Raw genomic sequence first — 15,006 nt, forward strand, 5'->3', positions numbered from 1 at the left:
TCAGTCATTTTCTATACCACCTTAAATTTAATGTAGGAAATGCAACATTGTTAAATGAATAAATGATTCAATTTATCTTTGATGTTCTACTGGAGCAAGAAACTGAATACTTATATACTTGAATACATATCCATCCTGTATAGCTTCATATTTATCAGTCACTGGATGTACCAATCTATGTCCATCCATGTTTTCTGTACTTCCACGACACACACAAACATGGATGCTGGTCTTTCAAGGTAAAGAGCATCTCTTTTGTCTGGCTTCACTTGTTCCTCCGATGTCCTCCTGTCTGCCCTCTCAATGTTATAAGACCACTAGAGCAACATTCCTGCGTGTGTTTCCCCTTGTCTGAGGTAGACAACTAAACGGCCAAAAAGTGTTTACAAGAAGCAAAAACATGTCCTTTTAAGTTTTGTTTAACTCTGATTAATCAAACTTTGTGACAAACACTTTGTACAGTAAATGTACTTCAAAAAGTGTGCTCAATGAGCTTAGGTCCATAGATTTCCAACCAACTACCCACACCCGGCAACACCACCGAGAGCACAGGACCTTTGAGATCCTGCAGGCTGCCTGTTGCTTTAACAGCAATGGCTCCTTTCTGCATTTCTGTTTGTAGTTGTGTCAGTAAGACAGCTTATTAGAGTTGTCGAAAGTCATGGTCTCCATGATTCAAGGAGCTAGGCTAGGGTTCCCCCCCGTTTCTAGTCTTTGTGCTGAGCGAGGCTAAATATGTCCCAGCTACACCTGACTGTGTATTTCCCTCAATGTTTGACCATTCTTCTAAGATCTGATTTTCCCACCATTGAACAGTTATAGTCAAAATGATATTTTGAAGGTTGTTTGCTTGTTTGACTCAGTCATTTCCTCTGTGCCACGGTCTGTCACATATATCCTAGGTGTTTTCGAGGAGAGAGATGTTGATATGCACAATTGAACTGATGACGGCGATAAGCAGAAGTCGAGGCTGTGAGCTTGTGTTCGTATAGTAGTTTTTTAGCCGGCTGAGTCACGGAGGCATTTTACTAACATCACCGCGAAATCATCCCTTTCAGCCTGTATCACCTCTGAGTGCTGGCAGGCACAGTGACCAAGTCAAATGAACACACTAATAGAATAAACCAGTTGTTTTAGTGTCTGCAGGCCTCCTTGCCTGGCTGGCTTGTCACACACACACACACACATGCACAGAGAAACAGGTTGCAGACTCTCTGGCTCCAAAGCGCAAGATCTCTCTGATTGCAGAAATTACAGCAGACAGACAGGAGAAAAGACTAAGGTACAGTGTCGGTCTGTGTGGATTTGGTTTGACAGGCATGAAGATCGTGCTGTGCATACAACTTGTTTGTTGTGTGTGTGTGTGTTTGTGACTTTAAACCAGTTGATCAGCTGGACTCAAGTGGAACTGGTGTGTAGTAAATTTGTTTCCACCGTGATGTGGTAGAAATGTGTGGGCTGATATATTCAATACTGGAAAAGAGGAGCCGGTGAAATCCACTTGTAAAAAATGTATACCACACTGCTGTGAAATACAGGATCACCAGACCAGTATTCTATCATGGGTCAGCTGCTCTGCGACGGCCGTGATCACAGATATGACACGTACACAAGGAAATACTTCAGGCTTAAATTTTAGGATGTTTTGCAAATTTAGTTGCCGTCTCTGGAGTGCTTGAGTCTTTTTGCTCTCATGTTTTCCTCATGCAGTTTCTCAACTTACCTTCTGACATGTGGAGGATTTCTCTACAATATGTACAAAATCGCTGTTTCTTTTAACCTAAAGTTGCTGTGATTGCATTTCTCACTTCATATCATCACGGAAATCACCTGAGTTGGCAATCGTAGAATCAGACCAGATGTCATATATTTGAGTCTGAATGCCTGGGTCAGCCCGATCCTGTGAATCAGCTTGTTATTGAAAAGTTGATGCGACAGCAAATATTGCTGCCTCCCTCAATCCATTGGGAAATCAAAAGAACCCTGTGTTTGTTTTTTGCATGCAGGTCCGTTCGATGGGCGTGGTGTGACCCTGCTGGAAGTTTGTGGTAGCTGGCCGGAAAGCTTCGGCGTACCGAGGCACAACGTTGGCTCAGCTGACGCCACCGATGAAGGCCTCCGGGAGAGGCTGGCCGACGCCATGTCTGAGTCCCCCTCCAGGGATATAGTAGGATCTGCTACAGGTCAGTGGAGAATGAACAACACACAAATACGCCGCTGCACAAATAAACACAGACATGCATACAAACACCCGAACACGTGTCCGCTTGCCTAAACCTTCTACTCTTCTAGTTTCAGTTTATTTTTCACCTAAGGGTTGCACTAAAAGCCACTGGAGGAAGCATTTCATAAAGATTTCTAAAGACCGAATGTTAGCTCAGTTACCGAGTGGATTCTCACAATCAAGATGGAATACAGAGATGTTGTCACGGCAACGTGTTCCAGCTCAAGTCATTGCAATCTACTTTTAAGTCTGAAGTGTTGAAGGAGATATTACAGAGAAAGGATCCACACTAATTTACCTGTCTTCACACACTGTTCGTGATCCGGTTCGTACATCCATAAAGAAAACATTCCCATCTCAGACTTGGAAGAATTTTTTGATCCTTACAAATGAAGTATGAACAACCTTGGATATTTAAGGAAATGTCTTGAAGATGTGGCTTAATATAACTTTGTGCGACTTCAAAGCAAGATATTCTCCTAAGTGTTATGCACCTTAGTTTGGTGATTTTGCATACATCTGTAAGAGTGTGTGTCCCGATGCTTTCACACATAAACAACGCTCATCACTGGTGATCTGGGTCACTGTTTTTTGCTCTAATTTGATAGAAATCCCATTATATGTCCAGTGCAGCTAAGCGTCTTGTTAGGAAGCTTGACTTCCCCTCTGTGGCATTATCCAGCATACCGTGCTGCCAGGTCAAGGTCCAGTGATGGATTAGCCCACCACTAGGAAGATGTTCTGGTTGGTCTGGTGTGTGTGTGTGTGTGTGTGTGTGTGTGTGTGTGTGTGTGTGTGTGTGTGTGTGTGTGTGTGTGTGTACTTGTACCAGCTACATTGTGAAGACCAGAACAGGTTTTTAACCACAGAGTGAGGACATTTTTGGAAAGTGAGGACCTTTTGACTGGACAACTTCAAAGGGCTGTTTGAGGGTAAAAACTTGGTTTTAAGGGTTAGGTTAGAATGAGGTTTAGTTTAGTGTTGGGGCAAGGGAATGCATTATGTCAGTGAGTGTCCTCACAAGGGTAGTAGTAGTGTGTGTGTTTGTGTGTGTCTGAGTGTGCGTGCGCATGTGTGTGTGTGTGTGTGTGTGTGAGACTGTGCGTGTGTGTGTGTGTGTATGCAAGGTTTGGCATATCTGCACATATACCTTGCTTTTCTTTGAGGCTTCCTGCCTGTGTGTGTGTGTGTGTGTGTGTGTGTGTGTGTGTGTGTGTGTGTGTGTGTGTGCAGCAGACATGCCGTTGGCCCTGACAGTCCAAATGGTTAACTCGTTTAGGAAGCGGCAGGGCTCTTTCTTTCTCTTTCCCCCTTCTTAAGTGAACAGGAGTTCCTTTGATTTAAATGTGAGTGTGTGTGTGTGTTGGGGGGGCGAGTATAGCTCCATAGAGGCAGCCACAGGGGTGGGGTGTGGTGGGGAGGGTGTTGGGGTAGGGAAGTGGGGGGTCACAAGGCCCTAATGGATTTAGCATTGACTATCAGCCCCCCAACCATCCCCAGCCATATTTAGTCCAGTCCCCCTCTCTCTTTCTCTCTGTTAGGACTTAACCTCATTTGTGGCTTCTCTCTCTCTTCCTCTCTCTCTCCTCATCACTCTTTTTGCTGCCCCCTCCACCCCCCTCGCTGTGTGTTTCTTCATTAGATTAGATGTTGGAGACTCCCGGACACTCGTAGTCAGTCGCCTCTTGTTCTTGTCCCCCCATCCCATCACATCTTGACTCCCACCACCCCCCTCCACCCCTTTAATGCAACACAAAATTCATTACTGATCACATTACATCAAAATACACCCGTGATACACACACACACACACACTCTCCGTCTTTCCTGTGCCTTGAGCTATGCTGAAGACATCATCCACAGGGAATGTGATGGACTTGTTGGTTCCTCCATCCAATCTTACAGACAGAGAGGCTTCAGTTTCTGTCGGCTAATCTAATAGCACAGCACTTCTGCACTGTAACATATAGGAAATGTTCCTGGGTCTGCTGTTAGGAGGAGAGTGCCGTGGATGGTCGGGAGTTGGGGTTTTATGAAAAAAGAACCTGGTTGAGTCAGTGTTGTCATTACGCTATGATGGATGGATAGAGTTTGTTTCATTGCCTGTTTATTAAAGAACCAGTCAGTATTAATACTGGTTCTACAGGAAGACTAGGGTTGGTTCACCCTAATTCCAAAAACATACAATACCTTTACTGCTATCCAGCCATGCAGATTTTGTCATTTTGATTTTATTTTTCCAGATTTAAAGATCTCCCATTTCTCTGTCAACTCCTCATTGTACAATTTTTAAATCTCATTTTTCAGTGTTGTCAGCACCCCAAATAAAATTCCATTTACCTGCATTGTATTGGGGTGGAGGCAGAAATCCTCATGGCCAGACGGACTCTTGACATTTAGTATTTCCAGGAAAATATTTTCATCAGATTCCACATAAATATACATGAACATAATTACATGTTTTACTGTCTCATTGTGGTCTTAATCTTATACAGACTGTGATGAAAAAGAACAAAACAAAAAAACAACCTTGATAAACATTAGAAATAGTTGGAAACCAAAATCTTTAAATTGAAGAAATTCATAACAGTTAATGTGAAGGCAGAATAACAATGGGCCAAGGATGGAGTCTTGGGGAACACCACATGTGAGAGGGGCCACAGAAGGAGGCACCACTGACCGCGACTGAAAAAGTTCTGTTTGATAAGTAAGATTTGAACTAGTCTAGAGCAGTATCCCTGTTGCCACCCACTTTTCAAGGCCATTCAATGGATTAAAATGATCAGCTGTGTCAAATAGTGAGCTGAGATCAAAAGGAATTAAAATCAAATGATCTCCAGAATCAGATGACAATTTTTGATTAAAATGGTAATTGGGTGTAAAATGTTTAAAATGCACAGGCTCATGGGTGGGTTTTTTCACAAACAGGTGTACTGCTGGATTCTGCAGGAGGGAAAACAGCCAGTGGGTAGACAACGATTTACAATAAATTAAATCACTGGGACCAAGTGAAAGAAAACCAGACTGAAACATGGAAGATAAACACTGAATAAAAGGGCGCTAAATATATCCAATGACATGAATAGTAACCATAGTCTATTTTGCAGGGTGTATATTTTAGGGGTGGTGACTTCACTGTAGTAAGACAGAAATGTGTAAATAAGTGTAAAATTCTTAAATAATATTTCGTTAAAAAAAGCTGTATACATCAAACTGAGGACAAATCAAAGGCAAAAATGTAAATTTGCCATACAGGGAGCAAATTGTAAAGTTTGCAGGTTTTGTGACTCCACCTCATGACAAGACTGGAGGAGAGGGTTACGAGGAAAGTACATTTTTGACTTTACAGTCATGCTCAGTCACAAAGGCATAAAGTGTCTGTATTTACAGCATACATAAAAGACAGTCAGCAATCAAATTCAAGATTAAATCTGCACGCACCAGAATAAGATGCCATATTCTTAAATATTACTATTAATAAAATCTGTATCAAATCCTAATTTTTTATGCACAATCCACATTCACACCCCAGACCTCAAACTATAGAGTTATAAAGAAGCACACAGTGATGTGGAGCACCCGGCATTTCATTCATTTTTTGTTCAATGTGGCATTCCTACACAGGACTTAACGAATAATGTTAAAAACGTACTCTTGGCCCTGACTCCGAAGATCTGATTTCCTGTGGCTTTCTATTGGAGCAAGGCAACAGCCGACATGTCATCCCGTCCACATATGATCCACACATGATACACTCCCCACTGGGTTAAAGTGAGAGCTCAGTTTTGTTTTGTTTTTTTGCCAGAGTTGTGGCATTCAATTAATTATTTACAGTTGCTTGGATTTCCATGTTAATATATGTGCACAAAGTGTTTCCGTTCTGAATTGAGCTGTGTATGGTGTGTTTAAAGACTCTCTCGTGTGTATGTGCGTATGCATGAATGCATGTGTGTGTGTGTGTGTCTTGGCGTGAGACTTAGATGGGCAGAGGCAGATGGTATCTTGCTCAGTGTCTACATTTGCTGGGAGCTGTGGCCCCAGTGCTTAGACACACACAGCACAGTGGAGCTGCTAACATAGACCTTGAACCTGATTGCAAACACACACACACACACACACACACACTCTTTCTCTCTCTCTCTTACCTCACCTATACACACATTCCCCTCATCTATTTCTCTGTCATACTGTATATTTCCGACTGTTGAGTGAATTCTCTGCAAACTTTTCAAACTTCGATATACAATCTTCTATTTATCACCATTTTTTCATTTCCAAAAACAGTTTTCTGTATGATAATTTACAAAAAAAAGATTTAAATGGAAACACAACAATAAACAAGACATTTTGCCCTCTCTATATATCTACTCTCACACTCTCAGGGCTGGAATGCTTTCTGATGTAACAAATCACCGCCACTCTGACATTCTCCTCCTGCACACACACACACACACACACACACACACACACACACACACAGACACACTCTCTCGCGGATTCACAGGGAAAACAAAGCCTCCAGTCAGGGTAATGGGGCTCTCACGCTAAGGCCGAGACCCAGCGTCGCCAGCTCGGAGGGCAGGTGACACTCACATAGAGAGATGGACGGATGGACAGAGGGAGGGAGAGAACAGACGATGAGGAAGAGGAGGAGGAGGAGAGAGAGAGAGTCACTGACGACTAAAACACACTGGGGCTGAAATTAGATTTGGCTCCAATGATATAATGTTGCTAACTAGATTTGGCTTATTGGTGCCTGCCCAACATAAATTCCATTGAAGCCATATGGAGAGTGGACTACTGCTCAACATGACCTGGTGTATCTCAGCTGAGGGCAGCTCCAGCTGAGGAACAATGATGCTTTTTATGTTTACTCGCATCATGTCATTTCACAATATACAGATTTTTTGTAAGTGGTTGGGTATTTTTATGTTCTCTCCGTCATTGGTGTTGAGTGCTTATTGCATGTCAGTGCTAAGTGCTGTGCATCAGAGGAAAGAGATACTGCATGTGTTTACAGCAGCAAATATAAACCAGCCATAACAAGCTGAATCGCGTTGGTGTCGTGTTAATCAGCCATAGAGAACAGCTACATGGAGGTTTGTCTTTGATTTGTATTCTTAGCTTTCTCACTTTTTAACCTTTGATTTACAGAGCCATCTACTTTACGCGCCAATATTTCATCAATATGCACTGATGGTTGTTGGTATGAATATTTTCTGGACATCTTACAGAAATTACAGTGAATGTACTTACCAAAGCACAAGCTGATCGTTATGATGACATTGAGATGGTTATGCTTTCATTAACTGCAGTTCAGGTTAGAACAATGTTGACTGATATAAGTCTTCGCAGCTCAGTGTCAGTGACTTTTGGCTAGAAACTGTCATTAGCTGATATGAAAATCCAGCATTGACATTTCCATGGAAATGTGAATGTAGTTTAGTTCAAAATGTTTGTATTGCCTGGCAAAAGTAAAAGCTCTATAAAATGACACTAATCTGCAGAATATATATATATATATATCAGAGCCACCTTTTATAAACAAGCAGCCAATTTCTGAATTGTGATGCCAATATATGCTGAATAATTTGGCAAATCGATACTCACAGGTGTTTTAATGTTGTGGTTCCCAAACCAGGGGCTGTGAGCCAGAACTGGGTCGTGGAACATTTAAGGAAACAAAGCTTTTTGTGTGGACCTTGAACAAAGTGGAGTCTGTGTGTCTTGTATCACCCCCTGTCAAGCCCACAAGTCCTATCTCCATGAAGTAATTGGTCCGTGATACCAACTTAGTTACTCCATCTGTGCGTGCTTTTGAAAAAAAAAAAAAAATTGGATCACTGTTGCTGCTGACTTTTTATGATGCCATGTTTAATTCCACAAGCACCACAGATGAATTTTAAATCATTACAGCATCACAGATAAGGCCAAAATGTTTTTTTCCTGTGCCGTGGACGTGTCTGGTTGATGAATCAAACTTTTGTCTGTAGGTCAGTAAATCAAATCTCATGTTTTCATACATTTTTTGAATTGTTTCTATCCAGACAGAGTACAAAGCTGAAGTACAGCTTCTGGAGGGTTTCTCTGTTGCCTTTAAACTCTATTGACTGACAGAATAGAGTTAAAAGCACAGTGTGCATCGCATAAACTTTGACCAAACAGAACTTCCAGTAATGGTTCTTAAAATGTAATTTGCTGTTGTCCTTTTTCTCTATCTACATTTTCAAAAGCTGTGTTTGATTAAGAATAGGATGTTTGTTAGATTTCTTTATTTTGGCTCTTATATGGCTTTTACTATAAATTAGATTTCAGGTACCATTTAAAATGTCTTAATAATTTAGATCCTGGGCCTGAGAGCTTCACCAGGATTGTCCTGATATGAGTCTAAGATGAAAGTCTATGACTCACAGTATCATCGCAACTCCTAGAGCGAAACTTAATAATGGTTTAGGCCAAATATCCTGTACTCATGGTGCGAACAGTGCTCCGTTTGTTTTTCATGCTGCTGTACTGAGCAGTGGGTGTGTTGGGTAGAGTTTGGTTGATTGATGAGTTAAGGGTGCTGGGGACCACCCACACCCGCTGGGTCATAACCAGCTCTGTTTGTTGGATCCCAGCTCAAAGAAAGTTGGAGTAATAATGATAATAATGATAGTAAGAAGAAGAAGAAAGAGGAGACAAAGACAAAGAAGAAGAAGAAAAAGAAGAGTGAAACAGCACAGAACTTAGCTGGCTCTCTCAATGATCAACTCAAGACAAATATTTCATGGAGTACCAGCACCAAAAGGCTGAGATCATTCCCCCCTGTGTGTGCATGCATGTGTGTACAAGAGTGTGTGTGCATGTGTTGGTTTTATTAATTCCACCATTTTTTATACATTTTTGTGCTGTATGCATGTATGTGTCTGTGGATGGATGTGAATGCCTTTGTGTCTGAAGCACATACACACACATACTTTGCACTTGCATGCGTGTGGGGGGGCGCGGGGGGGGGGGTTATGTACATGTGTGCAAATGTACACTTGTGTGTGTGTGTGTGTGCGTGTGCATATAAGCACAAAATGCACAGTATATGCAAGTGTGTCAGTGCATGTGTGGGCCTGTATTTTATTAGCCATACCCTCCACATACACGTGTTAGCAGGATATGCGTGCAGGGTCTATGCTTGTGTGTGTGTGTGTGTGTGTGTGTATGTACAAGTGTTTGCAATTATTTGCTTTTGTGTTACGCATGTGTGGATGGATATGTGTTTCTATCAACTACCTAATATCTACATGTGCTTGAATATATACTAAATACATACTGTGTGTGTGTGTGTGTGTGTGTGTGTGTGTGTGTGTGTGTGTGTTTGTCTAGCTGTAACCATGTGACTGGCCTGCACTACCCCTTAAAATGTTATTATTTATGAGCTAGCACACAGTGGTCCAAACAGTCACCCTGACTTAATAATTATAATTTGCTGTTGGAGCCTTGACTTTAGGCTTCTGGCTTGGTGGCATACTGTATGTAGTCTTTGGGAGGGTTCCACGTCATTTCTGATGTTATCACTTCAAGAGAAAACATTAGCTCTTGGTCCATATGCTGCTGTGCGTGTGTGTGTGTGTGTGCAAAGTGTATAAAGGATAAAGTCTGCAAGAGAAAATCTTGATCTGTTGGTGTAATTTCTCGCTGCAGATTGACAGTTTCCTCTCTCAGAACTGTGTGCACACATGTATGCATACTTGTAAACATATGTCAACATGTTAGTTTTGCACTTGGTGTAAAATGTAAATTTTAAAGGAACGGCACGATGTTGCTTATCTCTCTCACCCCATTTACTAATCAATATTACCCGAGACAGCATTGTGCTTTAATAGCATGCTATTTTTCCATTTGAACCAAGTGTTCTTTTTCCATTTGATGAATGTGCACTGTATATTGCCATAACCTATCAAATATAATGCTTTATTGTTTTAATGCCACTGGCAACTGCTAAGAGCCTGTAATCTACCGTATGCATCTAACCGGTGTTGAGCTCCTGACTGGAAATATGCAATACATTACTCATTACTGTTACTCATTTCTAAAGCACCATAATTGCTTTAGTTATTAGTCCCTGTGGGCAGTAATTGGTTCATCTACTCATTATTTTTCTGTTGCATGTCCAGATTTGGGCCTTATCTTCAGATCAACCTGGAGAATTTCCCTCCTCATATTCCATCTGTGTTTGTAATTCTGTTTAGGTCGTGGACAATGCTTTTTAAGCTGTGCATCATTCTGCTTTATGTATGCATGATGCTGTTGTAAGGTCCATATTGTGGACTCGCGGTACATACACTGGGAAGTATGAAAATAGAGCATGACATGCACCCATTTTCACCTTTTTGTGTTTTAATCTTACAGCAGGTCTAACTGCATTCTATGAAATTATGACATACAATTGAACATGTACTAGACTAAGCATGTGCTTTGTACACAGTGATCAAGGCCTTGCACATCAGGCCAGCCTAAGCCTAGCAATAGGTGGAATGTGGAAGTGTTGAAGTCCTGTGCTTTGTTCATCCAACCATCAGCCACGTCCTTTTCACAGCAACTGCTTTGCCTTACAGTAATGTCACACAGATATTTACAGCCAACATACAAAATAATGTATGACACAGACTAATCATCCCCCAGTGCAAAGCAAAGTGCATTATATTTCACAACACCCTTCGGGGGAATACACAATTAAAATGTAGACTTTATGTTGGCAACGACTTTCTCTGAAATGAGCATTACTCTTCTTCAACAAGTAGGAAAACCCCAAAGCCTAAAAGTCCTCTAGCCTTGACTATTAATTTAGATTAGATTGTTGACAACACTACACCAGACTCATGTGGTTATTGGAAGATCTTCCAGCCAATCAAAATCAAGTATTCTCTTCTCTATTTGTATTCACGATACAAATATATATGTATATTTATATTCCTGTCACTGTGGTGTAGGGATTATCCCTAATAACATAATTTATGGAAAAAATAGAAAACACTAACAGAAGTATAAGTTATGGTGGCATCATCACAAAATACTTAATGTACTGTATGAATCTCAGTAAGACATAGTCCATAGATCGAAATCTATCTATTTGTTTTACGCACTGCTGAGACAGAAAGCCATTCATATTGTTCAAAGTAAGATGGATAAAGTTCAACCAATAGATAATGTTCTTTTGTCAAATGAAATTCTTATATCGAGCTGAGCAGACTTAGTCTGATCATTGATGCCATGATCATTCAGACAATCTTACAATAGCTAGAATTATGCTTGTGTCTAGCTTCTCTTGTCAATTTACAATAAAGTAGATGATTTGTGTCTATGAGCGCTCCTGAAGCCTGAAGCCATACAAACAAGCTGTGTGAAAAAAACATTTTTGCTCTTATATAAAATTGAATAGCCTCTTTAAGTTTTGCTATGACATAAATCTTTCCGTAGAAACCTCATTAATTGGTCTATTAAGGAAACATGGAAAGTAGACTGCACGCCTGTTCAGACAGCTGTGTGATTTAATAGTTGTACAATACATCCTGTATTTGAATTGGCTGCCTACCCCATTCACACAAAGCAAGGCCATTATCCTGCCGACTGACTGGTTGCTGGTTTGCTATTCAGCCTTGTTTTAATACACTGATACCCATCATAAGAGCAACAACGCACAGGGACGGACGGAGGGCTGGCGGTGGTGTACAGACGTGGAGGTCCTTCTTTTCCGATCAATAAGTCCAGACGTCTGCTGGCTTCAGTTCTACACATACGCACCTGACCACATATACCAACAAGAGCAACATGCATGCAAACCTTTATAAGGTTTACATGCATGTTGCTCATAACAAACTGTAATCATGCAAACAACTTACAGTTAACATGATGAGACTTTAGGTGTTTTTTTCAGACTTTATTTGGGCAGCCTGTTGTTGAAGCCTGTGCTGTATGTTAAGAAGGTGTTGCTTCAAGAGCTGATGTGATATCTGGGTTTTTGTGCATAATATTTGCTTGCACTTCATCAAAAGCTCAGGTAATTTAAGACGAGGTTGCAGTTTTTCTGTCTCCGTATGTGTCCCAGTTGTTTAGTCTTTAGTCTGTTTAGTTGATTTGCCCCACATTCCCACCCTACACGCTTCAGCATACGTTTCTATACTACTAATGGGCTTTGTGACATAGATTTTGGAGGAAAAGTAATTGCAGCCCGGATTACGCTCACTGTCAGTATTAGTGTGCGTTCCTGTACTGCACAGCAGTTCTTCAGAATAGGTCGTAGTGGATGGTTGGACGAACAAAGACACCAGAGACTTTCAGATCCTGCACCCTGGCAAAACACAAGTTAATGTTTGCTTTTTCTAAATCCTGCCAAAAAAGCACCATGTTTCTGGAACTTTAACAAAGTGCTTTGAGTTGTCTAAACATCTGACTCTTAGAACACTAATCATGCTTCAGTTGCCAAGAGCTGATATTGTAGGCAAACAAACAACAACAAACGTCTTGCAGAAACAATATCAACATTTCATAGGAGCCACAGTTGAAACATATGTCATGGCTGAAGCTCCAATGAAACACAGGGGGCTGACAAATGATAGGAAAAGCCAACGTGAAGCGTCTGAGTAGGCTGTCCACCACAACCCTCTGGAACAGCTTCAGTGCTCTCCATCACGGATTCTCGTCAATGTGTGGAACACGCCGGAGGGATGAACAGCATTCCTTCTGAAGATATTCCCTCATTTGGTGTTTTGATGATGATGGTGGAGAGCGCTGATTGAAAATTTCCCACTCGCGTTCAGTTGGGTCGAGATCTGGTGCTTGTGAAAGCCATGGCATGTGACTTGCAAACATGTGATTTGATTGGATGTTTCCCATTATCCCATTCATACAGGTATCTCCTTTAATCTGTCGCCTGTGAGTTGATATGAACTTGGCCACAGCTCCATCGTAATTTCACTGAGCTGCTGTGGTCTACTGATAGACATGAATTACAGGACATCAATGAGAAATGGTGGCCAGAGGAAGACAAGGAAAATACATCTGAGAGCTGAATGTGTCTGCTTTTGGTTTCCCCAAGTGAACTGAACGTAATAGTTTAGGTTTTCAACATGCCAGTCTGATTTGTCATGAACTCCAAGTCCTCGCAGTCTGTCCAGAAAGCTGGCTGGATATATAATGAATCAGACATGCCTTCTCAAAATGTGACTCCAACCATCCATTGATGTCATTCACTGTCTAACATTTCAATTGCCATAAATATGGCCAGTCTATGGCTACCGGCTTTCTTGCGGCTTCCATGTGTGTACAACTGGATGTATATTGTACATAGCATAATTGTGACTATGATCTCAATAGCCGGCCTAATGTACAGGCTGAAGTACTCACGCGAACTACACACACGCACACCATTTGGATACTTGACTAACTCAAAACTATTAGTTAATCATTTTGTGACATGCCCAGAGGGCCATGTTGTCCCCTCGCTTTAACCAAAGAGAGTGAAGAAAGCGCGAGAGAGAGCAAATGAGTGCACTCTCTCCCTGAAAGCTACTCAGCGCTGCCGTGACAGACAGAAAGAACAAACGCAGGGAGGAAGAGAGGGGGGAAAAAAGACGTCAGGGACCGAGTGAAAGAACAGAAAAGAGAATGTGAGGCTGGCTGGGGCCGGAGAGTATGGTGCTGAGAGAAGAGACGGTGAGTGTGAAAGCAGAGTGTGGTCATTATAGCTGCCCCCCACCCCCACTCTCCTCCCCTCCACCCTCTCTCTCTCTCTCTCTCTCTCCCTCTCTCTCTCTCTCTCTCTCTCTCCACTTTGCCAGGCGAGAGTTTGAGCATAATGTGCAGCGACAGTGTGAGACGATGAAGAATAATTCCTGTATTCAGAGCTGCCATTGCTCGCCCCTCCTCCTCTTCATCCTCCTCCTCCTCATCCTCTCCCTCAACTCCACTGACAAGTCAGGCCTGGATATCATTGTATCATTTATCCCAGCCTCGCCTCTGCCACTCTGCCTCGTTTGCCCAGAGGGAAGTGTAAAAAGTGTGCGTGTGTGCAAGTGTAAGACAGTGTGTGTCTACATGTGTGATGATCTTGGTCTGTGAATGTACTTGTGTGTATAAGTGTCTATGCGTGTTAGTGTCTCTCTGCACTTGTGTGAATGTTGTGTGTGTGTGTGTGGGGCGGGGGGGGGGGGGGGACTCTAGCTGACTGCAAATGGGCTTTTGTGGAGTTTTTTGGAGACTGCACTTAACAGCTCGCTCAAGGGAGACACACACACATACACAAGGCTGGAAGGGTTCACAGAAAAGGAGGGCGAGCCAGGGCAGAGAGAGGGAGAGAATTAGGGCGAGAAAGAGAAAGAGAGAGATTGTGAGAGTGGTGGGAAGCGCTTTTTAAAGTCCTCATCCCGCGTCTGTTTTGGCTCGGTCAAACAAGAGGGCTGGAGACACACTTTGTGCAGAGCATCAGAAATGGACTCGTGGCTGAGGGCGATCCACTTCACCCAATCTGCTCCACCACTGTCGGCAGCGGCGGCACGCAGCAAAACACTTGTTGTCGCTGCTGCTTCTGTCACTCCGCTGGCCAGAGAGATGAACTTGCCGTGATCTGTGACCCGTCACTCAAACTGCATCCAGGCCATTTTCTCCAGACTGTCACTCCAGCTGATACTGGTGAATTCCATCGCGTGATATTTGAGTGGTTTGGAGTTTGGACTGTGTGGTGGAAAGTTACGAAACACACCATGAGCTTCACATTGCATTGTTGCACCAGAACTGCATTATTGCAATCG

The 15,006-nt window shown here is 42.3% G+C and overlaps 1 protein-coding gene across 1 annotated transcript in view; it reads left to right on the top strand.

Annotated features, from left to right (window-relative positions):
• Window positions 1-15,006, top strand: part of bcas3 (BCAS3 microtubule associated cell migration factor) — a 320,907-nt gene that overhangs the window by 286,117 nt on the left and 19,784 nt on the right. The window contains exon 23 of the mRNA XM_041941180.1: window positions 2,007-2,183. Coding sequence (XP_041797114.1) covers window positions 2,007-2,183 — 177 coding nt within the window. The remainder of the gene's footprint in view (window positions 1-2,006; window positions 2,184-15,006) is intronic.

The sequence above is a fragment of the Chelmon rostratus genome, chromosome 7 (assembly GCF_017976325.1).
Source record: "Chelmon rostratus isolate fCheRos1 chromosome 7, fCheRos1.pri, whole genome shotgun sequence".
In the NCBI taxonomy this organism is placed as follows: domain Eukaryota; kingdom Metazoa; phylum Chordata; class Actinopteri; order Chaetodontiformes; family Chaetodontidae; genus Chelmon; species Chelmon rostratus.